Source organism: Sciurus vulgaris, assembly GCF_902686455.1.
Source record: "Sciurus vulgaris genome assembly, chromosome: 8".
Lineage (NCBI taxonomy): Eukaryota > Metazoa > Chordata > Mammalia > Rodentia > Sciuridae > Sciurus > Sciurus vulgaris.
Genome location: NC_136468.1, coordinates 134,864,163 through 134,890,020, shown reverse-complemented (window position 1 = coordinate 134,890,020; position 25,858 = coordinate 134,864,163). Strand labels below are relative to the sequence as shown.

The 25,858-nt window shown below is 40.3% G+C and overlaps 1 protein-coding gene across 14 annotated transcripts in view; it reads right to left on the bottom strand.

The window, feature by feature from the left end:
* The window catches only part of MTMR3 (myotubularin related protein 3), a 120,206-nt gene that overhangs the window by 4,630 nt on the left and 89,718 nt on the right, over window positions 1–25,858 (bottom strand). For all 14 annotated transcript variants that reach the window (XM_079151252.1, XM_079151258.1, XM_079151260.1 and 11 more), the window contains 10 exons: window positions 21,093–21,189; window positions 18,508–18,621; window positions 13,573–13,781; window positions 12,912–13,043; window positions 11,816–11,927; window positions 8,276–8,471; window positions 6,984–7,169; window positions 4,536–4,706; window positions 3,037–3,182; window positions 775–2,170 (listed from right to left, as the gene is read on the bottom strand). In XM_079151252.1, the coding sequence (XP_079007378.1) occupies window positions 775–2,170; window positions 3,037–3,182; window positions 4,536–4,706; window positions 6,984–7,169; window positions 8,276–8,471; window positions 11,816–11,927; window positions 12,912–13,043; window positions 13,573–13,781; window positions 18,508–18,621; window positions 21,093–21,189 (2,759 nt within the window). The remainder of the gene's footprint in view (window positions 1–774; window positions 2,171–3,036; window positions 3,183–4,535; window positions 4,707–6,983; window positions 7,170–8,275; window positions 8,472–11,815; window positions 11,928–12,911; window positions 13,044–13,572; window positions 13,782–18,507; window positions 18,622–21,092; window positions 21,190–25,858) is intronic.

The following is a 25,858-nucleotide window of genomic DNA, read 5'->3' as shown; positions in this document are numbered from 1 at the left end:
AAATAGTGCTTTGGGCAAGCCCTCCTTTCTCTGAAGGATTCTTTGCAACAATGAGAAACCATCATTAGTATAAATTAAAAGCCAAAAAGTTACTTTGGATTGAAAGTCATTGGATATGCCCGCCTTTAATGTACAATGACTGCTTCAGAGCCCAGTTCACAATTGTACTTGACAATACCCACCCAAAGAAGAGAGCCCCTTCTTGAAAACCCTGCCTCTAGTACTCTCGTTTTTGGTTGCCAAGCCAGTAGTAGCAAACCAATCCCCTTCTCTCCATTTCTACTGCCAGTATCTGCCAAAGGGTGCGTACGAACATTTGCTTAAAAAAAAAAAAAAAAAAAAAAAAGAAATTTAAATCTCTAAATTTACAGCCCACATCTGGGAAGGCTATCAGTTTACTAGTTTCTAAGGTAGGACAAGCACTACAATTTGACAGAAATACTTGGCACCACCCTACAAATATTCTGGTTAAGTTCAAACCCTTCTGAAAACACAGGATCCTCTCTCTGAAGAGATCTTATCACCCATGCAGTGCACGGTCTCCTTTCTGTAACTGCCTAAACAAAATAGGAAAAGTAAGCAAAGCAGAAAAGAGGCAGTTTTCCATTTACGTGGCTGAGGCTGATCTTCATCCTCTCTAAACAGGGCCTATTTTGTACCTTTTCGATTCATTTAGAAATCCTCACCAGTCACCAAGTACTGGGTAAAAAGGGTGCCCATTCACGCTCTGCCATCTCCTCTCAGACAGTTACAGAGGAACCATGATCCACTCACCACTTCATCTCCAAAGTCCCCATTGAAGCGCAGGGAGCCAGTCAGGTACTGGCTCTCCAGGCGACTCTTCAACTCCTGGACTTGTTTCTTCAAGGTCTCCACTTCCTGCTGGTGGCCTGACTCAATCTGACGCAGGCGCTGTTGAATCGTGTCTGTGTACACAGGCATGCCATCATCGTCCAGGTGGCTGCGGGAAGGCTGCTCAGGGCTGCTGGTTGCAGATGGCCTCCCTGAGTGGCTATGCAGCCACTTGTGGTGCAAGTTTCTTGAGTGTAAATGGACAGAGCTGCAGCTTATGGCAGATAGCTGGCGACTCAGTGAGTCCTTGCTCCTTCCAGCCTCCCCATTGGCACAGTGCCCATTGGGTGTGGAGTACTTCTGGAGGGTGCCAAGCGCTGGGGGCTGCTCTGAGGCCTTGTTTTCAGTCTCTGGGGCACCATTACACACAAAACCCTCTTTACATTCGGCTAAGGGCAAGGCACAAGGGGCCCGTGATGGGCTGAGAGTGCTACCAGGAGAAGTCCTATGTACCACTGACGCCCCTTGTGGCTTCTCAACCAGGCTCCTCTCAGCAGGCCTGGGCTCCAGTGCTGGGAGAAGCATGTCTTTGCCACTGAACCTGCCAGTGATAACCAGGCAAGGCTTACGATGGACTTGAGGTCCACTTTCTGACTTCACATTATCTTCCATCAACATATCAATAGAACTGTCCATGTTTGGTCCTCTGGTCTCAAAAGGGACTTGGGAAGGTGGCAGAGAACTAGACAGTGAGGTACCATAACCAACTTTTACATCTACTGGGGTGGGAGGAAATGCACCCTCCCTGTTCTCTGCAATATCCCCCATTGAAGGCTGCTCCAAAGGAACCTCCTGGGAATCCTCTCCCCTGGGGGAGTCCTGGAGTGAACTGGGGAGAACACTGGGCCCACCCTGCTGTTCAAAAATACCCTGTGAGAACAGAGACAGGCTGGAGTCTGCATGGTTCCTCAGAGTAGCATCACCCAACTCTGCTTCTTGGTAAAGTACAATGGCTGAGCCCTCGGTTGTGATCCTCCTGTCCTCCTCTTTGATCTGTAGCATCTCCACAATACCCCTGTGGGCAGGCTCTTCAGTCCCACTCTCCTCTTTGGTGGCCTCTTGCAAAATGTTCTCCATCTGCCCCTCAGCCACCCCAGCCGCCACAGACAGCTCAGCGCCCCCTGGCACCCGGCTGGGCTTTCCTAGGCTGTCAGCAGAAGGGTCTTCTGCAGGACCTGCAAGGTTGCTCAGTTCCAGAGAGCGACGGTGCTCCTGCCACTTCTCATTCAGGCTGGGGTCACTGCTGCGCCGGCTGGTCAGAGGCACCGTGCTGTCGCAGGCTATGGTCAGATTGTCAAATGATCTAGTCTTTGGTAGGCTAAAAGAAAGAAGTTTGGGGAAAGTAAGAATCTTAGAGGCTATTCAGAGGAGATCAGGTAACAATAGGTTTTAACAAGCTGATTTTTCACAACTGGGTCCATCATAGTTACAAAAGGAGCTATGGCATCTCAAGTGATGTTCTAGAATGCAAAGTTCCCTCATAAGTCCTCTTCCTATCTGCACTGCCTCTAACCTATGCCCCATCCACACAAATAAGCTAACAGTAAATGTTATTTTTAAAAGGCATTCTTCATGGGCTGAGATTGTGGTTCAGTGGTAGAGTACTTGCTTGGCATGTGTGAGGCACCGGGTTTCAATTCTCAATTTAAATAAATAAAGTTCCACTGACAACTTAAAAAAAAAAAAAAAAAAAAAAAAAAGGGCACTCTTCATGATGCTGTTGTGTTTCTGAACTGGTGACAAGGTCAGATTGCTGATTCATTGATATTACAATATTTTAATTCATTACCCCATCATTCTGAATTTAATAAAGCCAATTCATAAGTAGCAAAGCCAACATTTCTGTCATCTCACAGCGTTCTTCCAAGCCTCAAAAGACAAATCAGGGCAGGGAGGCAGGAGCAGAGAGTAGTGGATGAAATACAAACCAGGGCTCACAAAAAGCACAGAGGATGTGCTCTAACATTGAGAAACTGCTTGCGTACTACAGAACAATGCAGCAACAGGGCCCAACTCACTTGTGAAGACTAGGCTTTTATTATCTTTCCTGAGAAAACTTCGGAGACCTAAGATGATGTCGTGGAGCCAGACAATATCATGATCTTTAACCATTCCTGGGCATGTTCCAATACAGGAATACACCCACACAGGACCTGAGGCCTATGGCATCAACCCTCCGCTCACCGGCTCAGGGGAGGATCATCAGGACTGGTGCCTGGGACTGGATATGGTGCACAGCTGTCATCCACAGGGGTAGAAGGGGACGGGCATGGCAGGTACACTGCACTCCACAGCATCAGGTTACGCACATGGCACACAGGGTACAGTACCTGAGGAGAGGGAGAGGACACAGATTTAAATATGTCCCAATAAGCCTTTTAGAAATATCTGGAAAGATTAAGAACAAACACCCAATTGTAACACCCCACAGGGCTGGGGGACAGATCCACAGGGAAGTAGCATCTGTGGATACAGGACTACCTCCAAAGAAGATCAATACAGGGCTAGAGATTTTGTGTGGCAACATTTTTCACCTAAGTACCTCTTAAGGACATGAAAATGTAAAGGATCTTTTTCTTTTTTTAATATTTTTTTAGTTGTCAATGGACATTTATTTATTTATTTATATGTGGTGCTGAGAATTGAACCCAGTGTCTCACACATGCCAGGCAAGTGCTCTACCCTAAACCACAATCCTAGCCACTAAAGAATCTTTTAAAGATCCATTTTTTCATTAATTATTTCTCAAGATATCTTTACTGAATGACTGACTTTCATCCATATGATTTGCTGCATTTACTGCATAAGAAAGTGAGTCATTCTGTTAGATGGCAATTGTCTGTTCCCCTGTATAAAAGTCTGGCTTCAGCAGAAGCTGACAACCTGCTTTAGAGGATCATTTAAATTAATCATGTGAAAAGGAGGGTATTTTCTTCTTGTACTGTTACTTCCCCAGCAGGCAGGGTGAAGGAAGGAGAGAAGTTTGGCTTAAATCTTTTCTTTGATTATTTACACGTAATGAGAAGCATATGAATAGCCCAGCAAAGCAATATAACCTCTCATTAACCTGCTTTGACTTCTCATGGGTTTAAGATGCATTCTGACAAAGGAATTTTACCATCTACTGACACACAGATGTATGTGTCCCCTTTCCTCTGCTAAACAGAAGGTATTCCTGTGGGGAACAAAATCTTAAAGGGCCTGCCAGCTCTCACATGAGCAGAGAATCAGACACACACTTACAGTGTCAAACCCAGTTCTGTGTTGAGACAGAAGCTACAGAGGATATCATTACCTGCAGGTGCAGTTCCAGGGGCCTGGGAACAACTCCTTCTGAGCTACCAGAAGCACCCAGAAAAAAAAGTAAGTGCCTTTTCCCCCAGTTAGACGAAACATGTCTAGGAATACATTAACCAATGGAGGAAGTGCCAGAAAAGATTGGCGTCTAGGTTGGCAAAGTAGAGATGTGAATTACACCAAACCACCCTAAGCAGAGTGGTCAGAAGCAGGTGGAAGCATCATCAGGAAACAGGTCGGTTTTAGAATAGTGTGGGAAAATGGAAACAGCCCATCCATAGAGAGGTGTTCTCACAAAAACAAGCACTATTCAAACAGGTTCCCATATATCCCCCACCCCAAACTCCTTCCACTGATGACAGAGGAAAAGACTGAAGGATACATACGGCTTCTGACTGAGAGGAATACAGTAGGTTTTTGAAAGCTTTGTTGCCTGCCCGAAGAAGCGACCACACAGAACATGTTCGTTCCTGAGTATGTTTTTCCCCTCTCTCCTTCGCGTTGTTGCACAGGAATGTTCCAAAGAGGCAGGAATATGTATGCTGCACCAGTTTCACCTATGGGAGTCCAATGAGGCAAAATCATGCAGTAGGGCACACATGGGAGTCCAGCAGAGCCATCAACCCTGATGTGTCTGAGGGTACTGCAGTTCACTCTGTCAGGATGGGGGAGCCTGGCTGATCACACAACAACCTCCTCTTCAAACCACCAACTCCAGAGTCTGACTCCAATCACCAGTATTCCTGAGTTATAGATAGACTGGTACACCCCCATTCCTCTTAGATTCCCTTGTTCAACAGTCCCTGAGCCTCAGAGTTAGCAGTCACCCTCAAGCACAATGGAGCACAGAAGCTGCGTACCAGAGCAGGTCAGTGTACGACTCATGTCTAACATGAATGCACACTTGTAAAATTACTTATTCATTCAACAAATCATTACTGAACATTTCACCTGCCCCAGGCATGACTGTAGGTGCCAGAAGTGCTAGATATGCAGCAATCAACAACCAGCACATTACTGCCCTGATGCAGCTTGCTCTAGCTATGGGGGAGAGGTGACAAAAGCTATGAAGAACAATAAGGCAGGGTGAGAGGGACACCAGGCAGGTGCTGGGCTGTGGGAAGGCCTCACTGGTTGAAACCTGACAGAAGGACAAGAGGCGGTCATGTGAGTATCTGCTGGAAAATGCTCTAGGCAGGGGCAACCAGAAGCACAATGGCTCTGAGGGGAGTACATGTTCGCAGTCTCTGAGAGGCAGTTAAGAGGCCAGTGTGTGGGGGAATCAGAGGAAACAAGCCTAGAGAGGTAACCTCTAAGATGGCCCTGTAAGCCATTTTAAGGATTTTGGCTTTTATTGTGTGAAATGTAGTCACTGGAGGTTTCTGAGCAGGGGGATGACACTGTCTAATGTTTTAGAAGGATTCCCTCTGGGCTAGCTTGACTCTCTGAAATTAGAGTATGATATAATGGTGGCCTGGACCAATGTGACACTAGTAGAAGTGACGATAATCAGATTTTAGATACATTTTGAAAGCAGAACTGCAGACTCTAACAGACTGAGTGTGAAATATGAAAAGAAGGAAGAGTTGCTGATGACATAAATGTTTTTGCCTTATATGACTAGAAGGATGGAGTTGCCAAATGGTAAGATGGAAGACTCCTGGAAGATTAGGTTTTAGATGGGAGATGTAGAAATCAAGAGTTAAGTTTTAAATGCATTAAGTTTGAAATGCCATTAAGATGTCCAAATAGAGATACTGAGTATTCATGATTTTATTACATGAGGCTGAAGTAAAGTGGAGAGGTCTAAGCTGAAAGTTTACACAATGGACTCTCATCACATGGAGAGCAATTAAAGCCACCAGACTAGGCAAGATCCTTAAAGAAGGAGTTAGATGGAGAAGTAGTATGGAGGCTGAGCCCTGGGACATTCCAAGAGGAATCAGCAAAGGAGACAGAAAGGACCAGTCAGAGGTGTAAGAGGAGAACAAAAGTGGCAAGTGTGAGAGGTCAACTTGAAGAAAGTATTTCAAAAAAGAAGATGAACTATGCCTAAAGGTAATGATAGATCAAAGAGATAAAGTCTGAGCACTGGATCAGCAACATGAAAGAGTAACCTTAACAAGAGTAGCTTAGGCGAAGTGTGATGCATGCCTCCCTGGAGTGGGTTTAAGAGAGGAGAAGAAATGTGAGATAGCTAGTGCAGGAGCTCTGCAGTAAAAGACTTGAGATATAGGATGAGAGCTAGAAACAGAATGCAGGACCAAGAAACAGTTTTGAGAAAGACTGTATGTATATACTACACCTTGTCTGCATGTTAACAGCTATGATCTGGGAAAAGGAAACATGCAGATGCAGAAGGAAAGAGGAGATATGCTGGAGCCAGTCAGCAGGACAGATGGGAGGAGATGGGAACTGGCATGTAGGAGAACAGATGGGCTAAAAAGGGCAAGGACAGTGCATCTTCAGTTGAAGGAGAAGAGAACAGAGAGCTTTGGAGACAGTCCAGGGTTTGGTTGACGTTTGGGAGGGATCATGGGACATTCTCACTGCTTCTACTTCTAACTACTATTTAGGGTTTCTATCATCTCTTTTAAAAGCTAATTTTAAAACAACTCAAGATTTGCAAGAAAAACATGGTACATCCAGATTTACTGAGTAAACAAATGCCTATTTATTGTTATTTTCAAATAAAAACAAAAGAAAATAATCACTCCTCTAAATTCTAAAAAGGCTACGTACTTTCATGTGAAAATTGGCCCACTAACATTTGCAATGGTATCACCTCCAATTTAGACGGTTCCCAAAACGTAGAATCACAAGCCCAAACTCACAAGGAATGCTTCATTGAACTCAAAAGAGCAAGGAAATTGCCTCTGAAGTTGATGAACGCAGTCAAGCCATTGCAGAAACACCGGGCAACGCTCATTCAGGTCGTCTGAGTTCTCTCCGTGACCACAACGGTCCGCAAACTTATGGCCAAAATCCAGCCACTCCATCTCCACAAGGACCTGGAAACCCTGCAGGGAGACACCCAAGAGAGCCCACTTGTGCTGGGCTATCCAAACTGTAGCAGTCCTGAACCTGGTGTCACCAACAGCAACCCCCTCTAACAGCCTCCCAGTAGGTTCCTCTAGCCCAGGTCCATAGCCAAAGGCTCTCTTTCTGGTGGGACACGAGTTTAAGAAACTTTCTCAATTCTCTGAATTCCATTCCACACTCACAGAAAGGGCACTAACAATGCATCTAACTAAGCCTTTCTTGAATCTGTTCATATTTTTAGCCTCTCGACAAACATCCTGAGGGATAATTTTTTGGGGGTATAGAGGAGGATACCAAGGATTGAGTCCAGGGGCACTTAACCTACTGAACCACATCCCCAGCCCTTTTTGTATTTTTCTTTAGAGACAGAGTCTGGCTTTGAATTCACCATCCTCCTGCCTCAGACTCTTGAGCCACTGGTATTACAGGTGTGTGTCACCATGCCCAGGGCACTTGAGGGATAATTTTCCAGAGAAAATTAATATTTAATGTTCTATAAAAGCCATACATCCCCACCTAATTTTCCTTTTATTTTGAAAATTTTGCCTTTGGTGTTATATTTACAAAAACATTTTTGTAAAATCCTTCCCCACCCTAGATTTTTACAAATGTTCATATATACATAATACAGGTATCCTCTATGCACACATATATTATATATGTATTTTTAAGGGTACTCCGTGGTTTTTTCTTATTTAACCCAAAATAGGTTATTTTAAAGCGGGGCTCCTTCTGAACAGAATACTCTGGTGGTAATATCTAGAACCATTATCATAAATAAAAAAATCCTTTTTAGGGAAGTCCCATTTTCCTGGGTTAGCCAAAACTTTCCCATGTGGACAGGCTACAAAAGAAAAGATCTACATTCTCAACACCTTGCTACTTACATTCTTCCCCATTTTAATAGGCGTAAGAACTGCAGTAGGCACCTCTACAATATAACTCAAGATACAGGAAGAATGATTAAAAACAAATTTTGCTTTCTTTAGACCTAACTGCCACCACACAAAAATGATCATAAGATCCTTGGAGATTCCCCACACTTGTTCTAAAGTACCAGCTCCCAAACTTTGGACACACTCACCTCTATGGTTCGGTAATAAGGGTCCAGCAAGAGCTTAGCCAGTGCCACAATCTGAGGGGTGCGGTCCCAGCCATCTGAACAGTGCACTAGTACAGGTCGCTGGTCACGATCCACAGCATGCACTACTAGAAGTGCCGACTTCAAAAGCACAGATAGATGATGAAGCCATTTTGTGCTTTCAAGAGCTGAAAGCCAACTATAAAAATAGGAAGGGATGAGGCAATTTTTAAGATTAATTGATCATATCCAATGCCTGTCAAATAAAAAGCAATTCCCCAAGATTTTTCTCTTCAAATGTGGCACTGCCAAAACAGAGAAAATCTGTTTATAAAACATGTTCAAAGATAACACTCAATCTTTACTCTGTAAGAGAAGACAGTCTTAGAAACAAGGACTGTATTTAATAAAACCACCTTTGGTTCTAAAATGCTGATGAGAGAAAATTAATATTTAATGTTTTTTGGTCCATAGTAGGTACACACAGTATAAGAAAAGTAGCTCTTCTGGAACCTTCTGAGAGACATTTCTGAGATGTAAAACAGAAGATATTTAAGGATGAACAACTCTGCCCAACAGAAAAAGTAAACTCAAAATACAAAGTCTATAATGAGATATAAACTGGACATTGGACACTACACATGAGAATGGTAAAATATCGCCTATTAGCCACATCTTAACACCACTGTTCCAGTCTTGAATATTTATTAAAACTGGATGGAGGCTGGGGTTATAACTCTGTGATGAAGCACTTGCCTTGCACATGTGAGGCACTGGGTTCGATCCTCAGGAAAATTAAATAAAGGTATTATGTCCGTCTATGGCTAAATACATACACACACACACACACATATTTTTTTTTTTAAACTGGATGGGCCCAACAAGATGATTTAGACTTATGAAAAATAGTCTACCAATGGCCACATGGAATTGCAGGGACCTAGAAGGGTCTTTTTTTAAGAGACATTAAAGAGTATCAGATAGCAAGAATTGCCCCTTGGGAGTAATCACAAACTGACACATTTGAGTTTTTGTTTTTGTTTTTTTTAATCTGTGTTTACATTTTGGTTTGTTGTGCATTTCTCTGTCCCTAATTTCCAAAAACAAGTTCGAATTTTTCCAAAATGCAGTCAGATTTGTAGTTAAGACAAGTCCAGGTCTTCACACACCGAGTCAGAGAGGAAGGAATAAATACTTTGTCAAAGGATGAAGTGGTGGTATAGCTGTTTTAGGAGTAATTGCCAACATCAGGACTACAAGACAAAGCTATAAAGGCCTACTAAATCTTGGGGAGTGAATGTCAATTTTTGACAGAGTCTGGGGTCTTCCCAGCTAGATAAGCAGACTACAGAATGACATGCATAAGGACTGATTTTATATAGATTAGTATGGTCTACCACCCACACTGTGACTCTTTGGAGGGTTAACACTGTTTCAATCACAGATGTACTCAGTGCCTGGCATACAGAGAGGAGGCCTACTGTTTAATGGGCTATAAGTCTGTCATCAATAAAAACACAATCCCAAGACTTTCCATCTCCTAGTAAGTACTAAGAAACACTTTCTCCTGATGCACCTATTGTTTATTCTCACTCTTCACATGGTCTTGAAGGAAACCAAACCATAAGGTTTAAGAGATCAAAAATTAAAATATCATCCTGCCTCTGGAGAAATGGCAAAGAAAAGAATCAGTGTAGGGTTCTTCTGAACATGACCAAACTGTTACAAAATACCAGCTGGTTCTATCCCAGTCTAAGAGAAAAGCTGCGCTCAGAAGTCTGCCAGCTGAAGAGGTTCTGGAAGATTGTACACTTCCCTGTGCTACTCTTAAACTAGAGCAGAAGCATCCCTTAATCCTCTACAACCCCAAACACCCATTGAGGATGTACTGATACAGCCATTCCATCACTGCCAAAACTTCTTTTTTCCCCATCACAGGAGAGGTTTGAATAGTGCATTATGATTTGCGGCTGCTTTAACAAAATTCCCTAGACATTAATTTGGAGCAGGGAAGAGCTAATAAACATATTTTTTGACTACAAGTTCAAAAAATAGTTTTTCAAGTCCAGTGGCCTGAGAGGCTGAGGCAGGAGGATGGCAAGTTCAAAGTCAGCCTCGGGGCTGGAGTTGGGGCTCAGTGATATAGCTGCTTGCCTGGCATGTTGAGGCCCTGGGTTCAATACTCAGTACCACCACTAAATAGATGAAATAAAAGATGTATTGACAACTAAAAAATATTAAAAGAAAAAAAAAAAAAAAAAGCAGCCTCAGCAAATTAGCAAGATCCTGTTTCAAAATAAAAATAAAAAGGTCTGGGGATGTGGCTCAACAGTTAAGTGCCCCTGAGTTCAATTTCCGTACCATTAAAAAAAAAAAAAAAAGCTGTTTTCAGAATTTTAACATATGGAAGATAGGAGAGCTCACATAAGTGTCAATCTATCTTTTCCATTTTATAGACAAAAAACTAAGACCTACAGTAATAAAGCCACTTGACCAAGGTCACAAAGTCAGTTTGTGGCAGGTTTCCTGGATTCTCAACCAGGCACTTTCTCTGCTTCATTTTAGAGGAGAGGGTGCTGCCGGCTGGGTTCTGGAATCGTGCAGGAAATGCAAATAGCAAATCCAAAGGAAAGCAGGAAGCTCATTTCTTTGATCATTCTACCCACAGTGGACACTTGCTTTAACCTAAGGGCTGAATGGAACTGTAATGAATTTAATTCTTTGCTACTAAAAGTCAGTACAAGTGGTTCAGGCAGCACCTGATTTAATAAATCCAATAAAGAATGCAGCAAACTTGATCTGATCATGAGATCTACTGAATAGGACCCAGGGAAATGATCATGGGCTTTAGCACAAACACCAGAAAAATTGAATTTCTCCATTCTCTGGCACCATCTCTGGCTTCCTGAAATAGGAGGAGTTTTTAAATATTTATTGTCCATATTTGTTTTACAGAGCCCTGCTCCTAATTTATCTTGTATTCAAACAATACCGTTGCAGGGGATATTACTTTACCTTCCTTATTACAAATGCCCCGCCATCCATTTTTAATAAGGAAAAAAAATCATGATAATGTTTCAGTTAATAAGAGTAGTTTAAAAATCAGAAGCAAATAAACAAATATAAAAGGAACTGACCTAATGACAAGTTTAATCCATTTTAGAACATAATGAGTAAATTGTGATTTTTCATGGTAAAACAACCCAGTTCACAGCAAATTTACGTGTTACTATAGGATTTCAGAAACCAAAGAATAAAAATGATTTGGGACAAAAACAACATGAAGGAGAAAGGGTGGGAGTCCCAGTAAAAACAAGGCAATGCTTCTGTTTTTGAAAAGGACTGAAATTTTTCCTGTGCTACACATTTTAAAATGTTGCAAAGTGCTGGGTTTTTCTTCCACCTCTGCTCTGTGGTGACCTGCTCCTGATGCAGAATGTCCAAATTACAACTTACATGTACCACCAATCGGGAGAAAACACCTCCAAATTTAATTAACAACAACAACAAAAAAGAGGAATATAAAATTAAAGTCAGTCTTACTTTCCGGGATCTGGTGTCTGTGTGCACAGCAACCTCAAAGACTGAAAACTCCTCCGAATAGAATGAATATTTGCCATCCCCATAAATACAACTTCACAGTTCGGGTAATAATCTGGAAAGAATAATAATAAAGAGAACACAAATATGTTGAACTTAAAGCCTGCATGACCAAATTTAAAAGATGAAAACTGGCTATAAAACAAATCAATTGCAGCTGCTGACTAATGAAACTGCAGTGTTGTGATGCTTGACTATTAGTCCAGTGCTTTCTTCTAAGAGGAAAACAGCACTTGAATTTTAGCTGTATTTGTAAAAGAGGTGAAAAGGGAAGGTTAGAGCTGTAAAGAAGGTACTAACAAAATAAAAGCTCTTTAGTTTTAAAAGAAAGGCCTATAAACTTCCATTTCACTCCAGGTTTACTTCCTGGGCATCATCTACTTGTGGCTCTGGAATCTCTTTGAAAACAATCTGGCAGAACAATGCCTTCATGCATTTAATTTTTACCTTGATACAACTGCTTCCAATTTCCAGTTCAGGTCACACCTAAATAAGGAGCTTGGTGCCTCTTCCTGCACTATCAGCACACAACTGGTACCAAGGAGTCCCTCCTTGGGGAAAGTCAGCATTCAAACAGCAAAGGTGTTACAAGTCAGGACAAGGGCACCTTACTAGAGTTCTGTATTTACTGCTTCAGTTCTCACCCCAGATTTTCTAAGGAGAAATCCCCACATGGAATTTGCTAGGAGGTCAGTAAGGAGCATACCCACTGTCAAAGGCAACAAAAAGCTTTTTTAGAAGGCTGAGAAATCGAGCCACTAAAGCAGCATCCAAATGTGAACAGGTCTTAAGGAAGATCTGCTTTCTTTATCACCTAAAGGTTGGCACAGGGAAGGAAGACTATTTGGCTTCACTGTACCTTCTCCTCCACATCTGCTTGGAAAAGAACACACAATGTAAGAATATAAAGAGACGCTCTGGCTGTCAAGACAGGGTGAGAAATATGGCTTATCACTCATTTCAAATTGAGAACTAAGTCCAGGTTGGGCATGGGCTGGACTCATAAGGACAGAGCATTTGAGGACACCATCCACCTTACCTGGGCATTCACAGCCTCCTCCTTTGGCTCGGTTTGCCACAGCTGCTGCATAGGAACGAGCATCCAAGATCAAAAGCTTCTGTGGTTGGATGGCTAAACTCTCCGCTCCTGAAGCATTTGATAGAGAAGAATCTACGGACATCAGGAAGGGGGTAAAAATTAAATGAAATTGTCTCTCTGAGAACTCTGAAAACTAGAACCAGAGGCATAAGTTACAGTACCAAAAAACTCAAATGAAACCTCCTAACCAGACCTAGATACATGAACTTCTCTTTTTAGTTTATTTTCTATTTTGCCTTCTTATTAAAAGTTGACGATTCATTTTCCAAAACCAACTCCTGCAGTAAACATGGAGCTCCACATAGCCCCATCTCCTATATCTCATATCTACATCAATAGTCCAAAGCCTGGTGCCTCCCTCCATGGACTATGGACACACTGCAAGTCCCCATCACATTTATATTCCATTCTTGTCATGACACTCTAGGCTCTTAAGCCCAGTTTGAAACAAAGAATCTTCTCGTTCTTGGCCAAGATCCAAGACTCCTCAAATAATCCCATCAAATTCTCTTCTGGAAAACTCTTCTAAAGGAAAGGCCACTTCAAGAAAAGCTTCTCGTATGCTATATAATTGCTGCTGTGTGTGCAGGGAGTACCTTACCAAACTCGACATCAGAAAGGTCTCCCCCATTGGGAAAGTCTCGAGAACTGTTCCTAGCCGACAGCTTGCTGCCGCCACTCGATCGGGAGTCAGAAGCACAAGCTTTGGCTACTGATTGCACCAGGTGCTCATCATCTGCATTTCGCCAGCCCCACCAGCTGACCTCTGGCTGTCCACATCGGGCAATGACAGCTCCATTGCTCTGGTGTCTGTGCAGGGAACAAGATAGAACAACTGTACCATCCTAAGGGTATATACTTAGGGAGCCCATTCAGATACTCTGCACTCACACAGAGAATAAGGAGAGGATATTAAGTACATTAACAAACAGCCTACTCTAGGTAAGTACTGAGCTGGCTTCAAGTTGTCTCAATATTAAAGAGGGCGAAAAGCTTATACACCAACAATAACAACTAAACCTATATGCATTTTTCTCAACTATCATACCATTATAGAGACCTCAATAAAGTTACTTACAAAATGATAAATGAATACTCTTAAAGAAAATATATGAATACTCATAATTTCAGTATTTGAATATTATATTTTTAGGAAATAAGGTAAAAATGATCTACAAATACTACATTAATCTGCCAGTCAATAACTAACTCCTCCCTTCTGATTTCTGATATGGTATCTAAATGCACTAGAATAATAGATGCTGAATAGGAGGGGGAAAATGTGTTGCTTCACTGACTTCTAAGGGTCTACTACAGCAACTGTGCATTCATGGCTAGCTTGGGCCTTTTTTTTTTTTTTTTTTTTTTTACTTTTTATTTTTTAACCAGGGATTGAATCCAGGGGCACTTACCACTGAGTCACTTCCCCAGCTCCCCACCCCCAGCTTTTTTTTTTTTTTTTTTTTTTTAATTTTGAGACAGGGTTTTGCTAAGTAGCTTAGGGCCTCATTAAGTTGCTGATGCTCCCCACTCCCCACAAACAGATCCCACCTTTGGGACTGAAACCCTTGCCTAGCCCACAGTGGATTGCTTTATAAAATCTGAGATTGCATGAGTCAAAACTGCTCTTATTTAGGCAGATGGCTCAATAAGCCCACTATCCTTCCTCAGGCTCTTGGAAAAGAGCAACAACCGCAATAAACCATATTCTGGATAAATCTTTTTTCAAAAGCAAAAATCATACAGTCTACTTGAAGATGCTACTAAAACCCCAAGTGTTGTCTAATTAGGCAATTATAGCAATTAGAAAGTGAGAAAAATTACTTAGCACTAAAAAGGAATAAAGTTCTCATAAAGGCTACAATACTGATGAACCTTGAATATATTATGCTAAGTGAAATAAACTAGACACAAAAGGCCACATGGTTTATAATTCCGTTTTTATGAAATATCAAGAACAGGCAAATCTAAAGAGAGAAAATAGATTGCTGGTTACCCAGAGTTAAGGGTATTGAGAAGGGAACAAGCAATCACTGCTAACAGGTACAGAATATCTTTTCCACGTGATGAAAATGTACCAAAAATGGATTGTAGTGACAAGTTGAACAACTCTGAATATAGTATACTAAGTCATTAAACTGCACATTTTAAAAGGGTCAATTTTACGTGGCATACATAGCTCAATAAAGCTTTTTGTTGTTGTTATGAAAGTAATCAGTTTACAGTAAAAATAAATTATTAGGATAAAAAGCTGGTAAGCAAAAAATTTAATGTCCCCTAATTCTATATCTCCAAGGAAAATGCTCATGTTTTATACTTTCTTTTAAAACTGTTTTTTTAAACGTATATAAGCAAACACAAATAACACAGATGGACTTAAATAAAACATACTACTGAATCTATTTGTTTTCTTCATGGAACAACATGAGAGACTATTGTTTTTAATCCTAAAGCTCATGAACAATAAATTCAATTTGGCAATAATCAAATTTCACTGGAACTACCAATTTGCTTACAGTTTTTAAATCCTCCCTTGCCGGGAGAGACAAGTAGCTGGAAGTATTTCTATATTGCTAACACCCTCAACTGGCTTATGTGCTGAATGAAGCCAAACTGGAAATAAAACCTCATTGGCCAGGCATGGTGGTGCACACCTGTAATCCCAGTCACCCACGAGGCTGAGGCAAGAGGAGCCCAAGATTGCAGTGAGGCCAGCTTCAGTAACTTAGGGAGGACCTAATGAACCTAATCAACTTACAAAGAACCGTCTCAAAATAAGGAATAAAGGGCTGGGAATGTAGCTTAGTGGTAAAGTGCCCCTGAGTTCAAACCCTTATATCAAAAGCAGATAACAAAAAAATTCATTGATAAGAATCTTAACATGACTCCTTGCAAATAATAGGCACTGGTAATCACTGAGGTGAATGACTGCAAAGCTTCAAAGAGGAGGTTAGTGGAATCTTTCCTGAGCATCCTCTTCCTCCACAATGCTGCCCTAGAGGAACAGTAGATGGCACTCTTCAGCCTGGGTCTTGGGTTTTAAGGGTCATTGGCTAGATTTCAACTGGACTACTGCCTTCTAAAATACTTTAGATTGCATGAAAGAACATTCAAACACTACAGTTAAGACTCACTAATTTAAAAGCATTTCTATCACTTTAACAAAGAGAACCAGGAAAAGTATAAAAGTTGAGATATCCATTAAAAGCTTCAATTTTACATAGAAATAACTGTTTTAACTATCCCTAACTTATGGTTAGGCAAGCTCTACATGACTAGGAGTCACTAATAATCATCACATGCACAAAGTGGGGAGGTGTGAATCACACTACAGATGGGTTCTCTTTGTACCATCTTGCTAATGTTAGAGAAATCTCTACCCTTCAATTATAAATCCAATTAAGTGCTCTCTCATCACAGTCGGAGAAAGAAAGCCCTAATCAGACATTGGTTCAGCATGGTGCTATCAAGTAACTGGCTACTAGCAATCTCAGGAATTACTATTGCAATCTACAGACACCAAATTCAGCAAATAAATATCAGGTTCAGCCACCTAGGCTGGTAGAGCAGAGACTGGTGAAGTGTCCCAAACATACTTCAGTGTACCTCTTACAAAGCTCCCAACTAATATAACAACCCAGTTTGGCACTCAGAGATAAACACTACAAGTTCTGAGACACAGCGATCAGTTCCAGAAAACCTATCTGGCTTTACAAAGAATACACCATGATGAACTTTCAGTTGTAATCTTTGAGAGACTTTCTCTGAAAAACTGTAAGAATTTTCACTTGCATATATACTTTATGGTCTCTACAAAGGGAAAGAAGCCCTAGAGTTCATGCCCTCTAGAATAAATTTTAGAAAAAAAGACTTCTCACTTTTATTATACTCTAGTTTTTCTTCACCTAGTAGTTAGGCTTCTCTACCAAAAGGGAGAATTCACTCAAAGTCTCTAACATGGAAAATCAGAGTACGTCCCCCTTATGTCCAAAGCCAGCAATCCTTGCAAATGCCCAATCAAATGCAGTTGCTGTCCAGAGCAGCAGCTGGCTTCTTTTCCCATTCTAATGGGGCTGATCATTAATAAGAGTCATAAATCCCTTCAGTTTTCACTGCTAATTCTTGTGTCATCCTTACCACTTGAGTGATAGGTAAATTTGGTGACCTACTTTTTTGGGAGTGTGTGAAAGTACGAGTGACAAAAATTGAGACTGAAAACTTAATGGGTTCCACTGGGCCATAACAAAAATCCTTCCATCTGTATTCAGGGTGGGCATCAGAATTTGCTTTCAGTGAACTAAATGAAAAAGCTAGTTACCTCCACAGGATTTCCACAAGGAGAGAAATTCCTTCCCACAACCTGAATATTTCTGTGGCATGCCTCCTGGCATCAAAGAGTTTCTAACTAAGCCATTGACTTGGACCAATTAGCTGCAAACTGGAAAAATGAAATGGAGACTGCTACAGGATATAATGAGGACTTCCTAAAAATTTCATATGATACTGTAAGAACCGAGATAGTCACTGAATTATAAAAGCAGGGCTCAAGTATACAATTTGCTCTGAACATTTTTTTAAAGAAGAAGCCCAGTAGCTGGGTGCAGAGGTGTATGCCTGAAACACCAATGGCTCCCGAGGCTGAAGTAAGAGGATTGCAAGCTCAAACAGCCTCAGCAAAAGCGAGGCGCTAAGCAACTCAGTGAGACCCTGGTCTTGAAATAAAATACAAAATAGGGTGGTTCAGAGGTTGACAGCCCCTGAATTCAATCCCCAGTGCCCAACCACCACCACCCCCCCCCAAAAAAAAGCAGCAGCCCAGTATTTATAGGCCCTCACTCAGATGGCACAGTACATCTGCAAAATAAGACCTTCGTTCCCCTTCTACTCATTAAGAATAGACTGAGGTCATTTAGGGGACTTACTCAAGAGCCACGGCAAAGAAAGTCAGAATAGGCTTGACCTCTGGTCTGTGTCTCCAAAACTTATGCTCCATCGCCATTCTACCATCTCCTTCTAGAACTTGCATTCCTTGGCTCTCACAGCTTGGATCTCTGAAATCTTCAATTCAGCTCAGCCCCACCCTTTTTCTCTAAATGCTCCCTCTTAAAACAGAATTCTTCCACATGTTGAAGTGTCAATCACAAAGACAATCAAAGATGATTCAACACTATTCTCCCACGACACTTTCTAGGAGGACTCACCTCTCTCAATCCAAAAACCCTGCTAACATCTGAAGCTAAATGCAATAAGGAGCACATTATCTTCTCACAGAATGAACCTAAGAAGGATCTTCAAGTAAAAGTCCATCTGCTTTTCTATTAAAATTTTCCCACTGTCAATTGAACCACCAGCTGATGCACAGAATGCAGTATCAGTGTGTTACTAGAGAAACAGCTTTAGCAATAAGGAAGCACAGACTTGCCTAAGAAATTCTCTGAACCCTTTCCTCCCTAGGTTAGCAATAGCAGAGATAGCAGACCACAAGTAATGGGCAGTAGCACCAACCCAAGCTGGAGCTAGTCCAGTTCACACTTACCTGTAGATGACAGCAGGGATACGTTTCCAGGACCTGAAGCTTGCTACACTTTCTAGTTCTTTGTCAGTGATCCAGGCAGGCACTATGAGCTCTTGTGGATAACTACCACATAACCTAATAAAAAGGGGAAGAAGAAAGAGGGAATGAGAGAGAGGAGAAAAAGACACTAGGTGAGCAAGCACAGAGATACTGATCATGCTATGACACAAAAGGCTATGTGGGGGTGGGGTGGGGTTGTGGTTCACTGGTAGCACGCTCGCCTAGTATGTGTGAGGCCCCGGGTTCTACTCTGCACCACATAAAATATAGGTATTGTGTCCACCTACAACTAAAAATACATATTTTTAAATAAAGGCAATGGGGGGTATTAATTAAATTGTGGTCTCCTCAACAGAATGAGGTGTGATAAATGTTTGCTTGTATATATCTCTTGGATTGGTGCTTTTGATGTTGCCTTTTGAGAATCTGGCAATCTATCAAAGAAAGCAGGATGTAGGGAGTTGAGGGAAACTCTCCTTATTTACCATAATTCTGTTAGAACAAATACACAGATCATTTCTAACTACACCAGACCCAACAGATCTTTAGTTAGCCACGCTTTCGTTGACGGGAAATGGGGAGGGGGGGATGCTCACAATTTCAAGTTTCCAGAGCCCTCTTACAATTAATTCATTCTTTGATTTGAACCAGAGAGTCCTAATTATACGTAACAGGAGCTGCCATAAGTACATGGAAACAATACCACATGCCAGCCCAGGTGCACAATACAATCCCATTGAGCCAAGTTCGTAATGTGAATCAGCTATTACTCATAATTTCTATAATACACATTTCAGAACAAATTATATTCAAGAGGAAAAAAAGCTCTTTTTATTAGGGAAGATGTTAGTTGCACACCAGTCAAGCTGGTGACCCAGGAAGCTGTGTTTCTGATAGGTTTTTATTTATAAGACAGCATCTCTATAGGTAACCCAATCTTCCTTTTTAATAGTGAAGTTCGCCATAGACATTAATTCAAATCTTAGAACACACCAACAACCTACTCACCTCCAACACCAACGACCTTTGCTCTAGCCTATTCTATGTATTAGAGAAACAGGAAAATGCACTGGCTTAGAAACTGGGGGTTTTGATCACTCTGCACCCTCTCCTTATGACAGCCATTTCCTTAATTTCCAGAAGACAAAGTATCAGAAATTTAAAAGCCACTAAACTAAGAAAATGGATATGACTGAGAGTAACTATACAAACTTTCTAACACGTACCCCATAAATTCCTAACCCTTAACCTGTACACAATGATCATGGTTAATATTCTAACCATGAGTTTCATTCCTTTCATTCTGTTTTAAACTCAAGAGATTTGGCTCTGATTCTTCTTTTATAGTAGAAGACCATGAAGAACTGGTTTTGGAGTGGAACTAGTAGATTCAAAGACAAGAAGTAAATTTTTTAAACCCATATTATTAAGAATTTTTTTTCTTTTTTTTTTAACAAGCACGGCTCAATTCAGTTTGACTCCCCAATTTTTCTGAACATTATGTTCATTGTCCTTTAGGTACTACGTTATCCAGAAGTCAGTCCTTAAGCAAGCACTAGCTGCTCACTTATGAGTAAGCCAATCCATTACAGAAAAGGGGAGTTACAATCAGCAAAGTCTGTGGTAATCTCAGGTCCTCTGAAACTCTCCCTTCTCCAGTCTTCACTCTCCTCCTCTCCTGTGACTTGCCACTGACAGCAAGTAAAGATATGATAGATCTGCAGACTGTGACTCTTCACCACACCCCAGGCTCATAACTCTATGAGCAAGGTCCATGTTAATAGCTGTATACAGTAACAAACTACAGCTTTTTTAATGAAATATGAAATACTCTGATGGTCAGCCATAGATAGACCAGGAAAATGGCTATCATAATGTGAGGCAGGACAAAGGACCAAAGGATGATTAGTGCTTCAAGGAAACTTAAGGGTATATTAATTTAAATTTGCTGGACAATGTTGTTTTACAGAAACTCAGGTCACTGAAATCACAGTAGTTAACTGTCTTTCCCCAACCAAAGTACTTATATGTTTTAAGGAATTAAGTAATGGCTAAATATTTAATAATGGTTACATAAATATTTAATGGGCAAATTACTGTAACTGTGAAGTTACTTTTATATCAACAAAAGACCAGAGTATTACCTATATTCATTTCACAAGATTCAAATTATAGTCATAAAAACTAGTTTCTGAATGTTTTGTCACTATTTATGAGATCAATGATCCTATTTCTCATGTGATGCCAAGTGGTGATGAGAATGATGTCTACCTACAGGTAAACACAATATGATCTAGACATGCATGTGCAAGAACAGAGGCCTAGAGGAGATAGAAAGTAATACTGCAGGTTCTTATTAAGTAAGGATCACTTTCCACTCCAGTGGCAGCAACAGAAGACTCAAGAAGTGCTCTGATAATCATATGGTTAATAAATAAAACTATTTCAAAGAAAAGTCTGGGTTTAAATGTTCTACCACATGAGAACTGGGGATTCCAAAGGTGTTGGCTCTCAAACACAGTCTACAGGGAACCCATATAACTCACTTATATTTCTCATTGATGTTAGAAATCCTCCAGGCGTTGTTCATATCAAAACCCATTCGCTCCACTTCATTCTTAAACCTTGACGTTACATGCTCCCCTAAGGACCACAGACAGCAGAAAGAAGAAATGAGTATCATCTTGCAAAACAGAATAAAAGTGTGGTTACCTTGTTCCACTATAGTTAAAACTCTGTTAAGATAGGAATTGTATAAATAAGTCCAAGTTAAGACTATAAAGAATAAAAAGGAAAGAAATTTAACTTTGATCAAGAATTAACTTACGTAATCTCTAATATCAACTGTAAGGGCAATAGTACTTAGTTCATTTTACAGAGGACAGATTGACAGATTATTATGGCATATCTCTCTGGCCCCAAAAGCCATGTTCCTTCTTTTACTATACTGGTTACTTTCCTACTTCTACACCCTGACAATATAAATAATAAATAAAATTAATTAACAAGTCACCAGGAATATTAATGAAGATCTACAATACTTATTTGAAATCTACTAGGCCAGATTTCAGAACTTGAGACTTTTCTGAATTTTAGAACAGCAAGATGGTGCGTAAATTATTAGGCTCACAATCTCAACAGGGGCTAATTGAGCATTGATTCCCGCCCCCTCAATGAAATACATGGATAATTCATACCAAGTGAAATAAATAAAGCTACAAATAGTTTCCTGTCAGCTCATATCAGGTCAAGGTCACCAAAAGAAAAATCTTTTGGTTTCTGGAGACTTGAGATTACAGAAGTATAGTGGTAGTCAAGGAATCCCAACTGCCAGTACCCGGACATCCCAGGAAAGACAATACTAAAATAAAATGCTTCCTGGGAGCAGTGGCACACATCTGTTATCTCAGCAACTCAGGAGGATGAGACAGGAAGATCCCAAGTTCAAGACCAGTCAGCCTCAGCAACTTAGTGACGCCCTAAGCAACTTTGAGAGATCCTGTCTCAAAAAGTACAAAAGGCTGGGATGTAGCTCCATGGTAAAATGACTCTGAGTTCAATGGTGCACAACTATAAGAACATCCACCTGAATAGGTAAAACCTGGTTACATTTACCCTGATGAATCTGGCTTTTTCTTCCATAGGATAGCAATAAAGGTAAAAATGAACCTAACATAAAAGTCAGTAAATCTGAAAAACTTTCTTCCCTAAAAATGCATTTACCAGAGAAATAAATTTATTAAAACAAAACAAAAACATTAAGCAGACCCCTAACATACACAACCTGGTGTTACAGGTTGTAAAATAAATGCTGGTGAGGGCTGGAAGAAATCACAATGACAAATAAAAGCACAAAACAGACTGCTTTGATGATCAAAGCATAAAGCTTTCCTCTCCCTGGGAGAGGAATTATAGAATAGGAAACAGCAATTACTTGAATGAAGGACAATTCTATAAAACTACTTCCATTTAAACTGTTTTTCTTCAGCTTAGGCTAGGTATTATACGTTTCCTGAAGGAGAACTATAAAAAGATGAGGTTCAGAGTTGCAGGGAGAAATAGCGGCTGAATCTGCCCCATTTGGAAAAATTTTAGAAGCAATGTAGTAGGCTTCCAAATAGGAAAAAAAGATTTCCAAGTAGGAAAAAAAGCTATCCAAACTGGGGTGCCATCTGTCTACAAATAGCAAGAAATATTGACCATGGAGAACTAAACAGGGGTCTGGGGTTGTAGCTCAGTGGCAGAGTACTTGCCTAGTGCATGTGAGGCACTGGGTTCAATCCTCAGCACCACATAAAAATGAATAAATAAAATAAAGGTATTATGTCTGTCCATCTACAACTAAAAAAAAAAAAAATTTTGTTTTGTTTTGTTTTGTTTTGTTTTTTTTGGCAAAAGAACTAAATAGGGAGTCTTTCATTCAAAAATCACAATCTAAAAGCTGTAAAACTGGCAACTTCCAAGTTCATTAACAAAAGATATTCCTCCCTTGTCCTGATAACAGGTCCAAAATTTTACAAAGGCAAAAGTACCTTTATTAATGGTCTTTTACATTAATATCTCCATCTTTGCTATCATAAAGATCTTAATTTAAAAAATCTTATATTAAAAAAATCAGTTTTTTTATATATTCAGTTATCAATGGACCTTTTTTTTCCTTAATTTATTTATATGTGGTGCTGAAAATCAAACCCAGTGCCTCAAGCATGTTAGGCAAGCGCTCTACCACTAAGCTACAACCCTAGCCCCACAATCACTGTTTTTAATCACTGCAGATCTTACAGACATTAGTAACTCAGCTTTTGCAATTTGTGTTACAAGTGCATTATGTTTACTTAGCCAGAAAAGTGAACAAATCATTGTATTCCTCATAAGAATTTCTACCTCAGAATTCCCTCATCTTAATTTATTCAATAGTAGGTATACTGTAACATCAGAACTTATTTTAAATGCTGGGGGCATAAGGTTTTTGTTTGGCTTTATATTTTCATTTCAACTCTTTCTGTCTGCCTCCTCCACCCACAAATGGGGATCTGTCTCTTTTCAATGTTTAGTATTACTTGTACTACAATTATACACAATCCAACATTTTTTATTTCACTGGAAATAACCTGGGCTGGGGTTATAGCTCAGTGGTAGAGCGCTTGCCTAGCATGTGTGAGGCACTGGGTTTGAACCTCAGCACTACATTTAAATAAATTAATTAAATAAAGGTATTGTGTCCACTGACAACTAAAAAAAGATATTTAAAAAAAAAAAAGATTTAATAAGTTCCCTCTATCATAACCACAGCATCCATCTACATTCAAAAACAACCCCCCCCCCCCCCCAGAAATCTAGCTCTCTGGCCAATTCTGAGTATTAAAACCCACAATATACACGTCAAAGGCCTGGGACAAAAGAGACAGGCTCTTACCCAGCATGTGAGGAAGCAAACACTACCAGAATCAGAAGGGTAAAAACTACTTCTCCAAATTTTCAATTACACAGGGAAGATTCACTCTTTTCTAATAGGTTTTTTTTTTTCCCAGTGCTGGGGATCGAACCCAGGGACTTACGCTTGCTAGGCAAGCACTCTACCAACTGAGCTATAGCCCCAGCAGATTCACTCTTTTCTATGTACAGAGATCCAAGGTACACACTTCCTGGACTGTATTCAAGTCCCTATAAGACTGAGAGTTATATGCTGAAAAACAAGAGGCATTTAATGGGCATTTCTCACTTGATGCTAATCTAGTAGTTGAACTGCCCAAATACCTGTCAAGACTCTAGACTAATGCCCTAATACAGAAGCATCACCAAGAAGCCAGCTGCCATGAGGAACAGGAAGCTGAAAGACATGGGAGAGAAGCTGGAGCTTTGAATCTACTCCTTGTTTAAAGTGTAAGATGAGGATAAGGGCAGAATCAAGAGTTTGGTGAAGGCTTTTGCAGGTTTCACCACAGAACTCCAAGAGCAATGCTGAGACTTTTTTCAAAGTTGATTAAGACCTAGAGCTATGGCCACAGTATACTTGGCATAACTAAAATTTATATTAGTACCAAGGCAATCGTGTGTTTTGGCCATTTTCCTCCTCTGATACATTCTATTCTTAACAAGTTAGATGTAAGAACCCATAAAAGGCTTTACTAAATACTGAAAGACTAACTTGAACCCCTCAGAATCTATGTTTGTGATCTCTTGTATTGAGACAGATTATACAAAGGCAAAACTTTAAAAAAATCTCAAATGTTGTCTCACACTTCAGGAGACTTATAAGAATATGGTTGTCTGGTATGCTCATAAATGGTGAGTAATGAATGCTATACCCACCACCAACACTCAAGAATACTTGATGGAGACAGAAGAACTAGGCAAACTGGTTTTAAAAAAATATCACAAGTGTTCTGTTTCTTATTGAAAATAAATTTTTCTTCTGTAGTCCATAGTGAAAAATACATAAAAGGAAAAAAGCCATAATACAACACACTTGAGTCACTAAAATACAGTAAGATTCATGTGAGCAGGGGCAGGTTAATTTCAGTATGGACTGTGTTTTGGGAAGAAAGAAAATGCAACCTTTACTCAAAGAATCTCCATTATTGGTTATGATAGCATTACCTTGTGGTTGCATAACTTCCTAAGAGTTTTCACAAGCATGGCACATAGAAGGCACTCAAAACATTTACTGAATTGAATTTTGCAGCATTAAAAGATTTGATCTTTAGGGCACCCAGCTGAATCAGTACAGACAAGAAGAGTATGAAGGTCACAGTTTCAAGAACAAAGGAAACCAAAGTGCAGAAAGGATGAATGACTTGTCCAGTATGATTTTCAATTAAATAGTATAGGTCTGAATTCAGGTTTTTGAACTCCAAAAATCAGTACATTACCACTTACATGCCCCCATGTATCATAAGCCTATGGAAAGAAAGAGGACACTGTAGATGTCTCTAGATCTTGGTAGCCAAGAATACCAGACATCAGGAAGAGAAGAACCTGGGGACCCTTCTTAGGGCAGTCAGTCATAATTTTAAAAGTGGGTTTCTGACTTAGCACATGTTAGGAATACCCCAAGAGATGGCTCAAATTCCAAACAAACTGAAAGTAACAAGGGGAATGAAATCATTCAGTCATTTTAGTCTGTGATTGTGAAAGGAAAGGATAGAAGAAAGTAAGCCTTGTTGACAAAAGCTGATCATCCAAAATTGGGAAATGTCTTAGTTAGAGATCTTTAAAAAATCATAGTTCTTATATAACATTATGTAGTATGATGCACTCTTAAATAAGTTCATTATTTTAGGAGATGGTGGTGACTAAAAATTAAATAAGA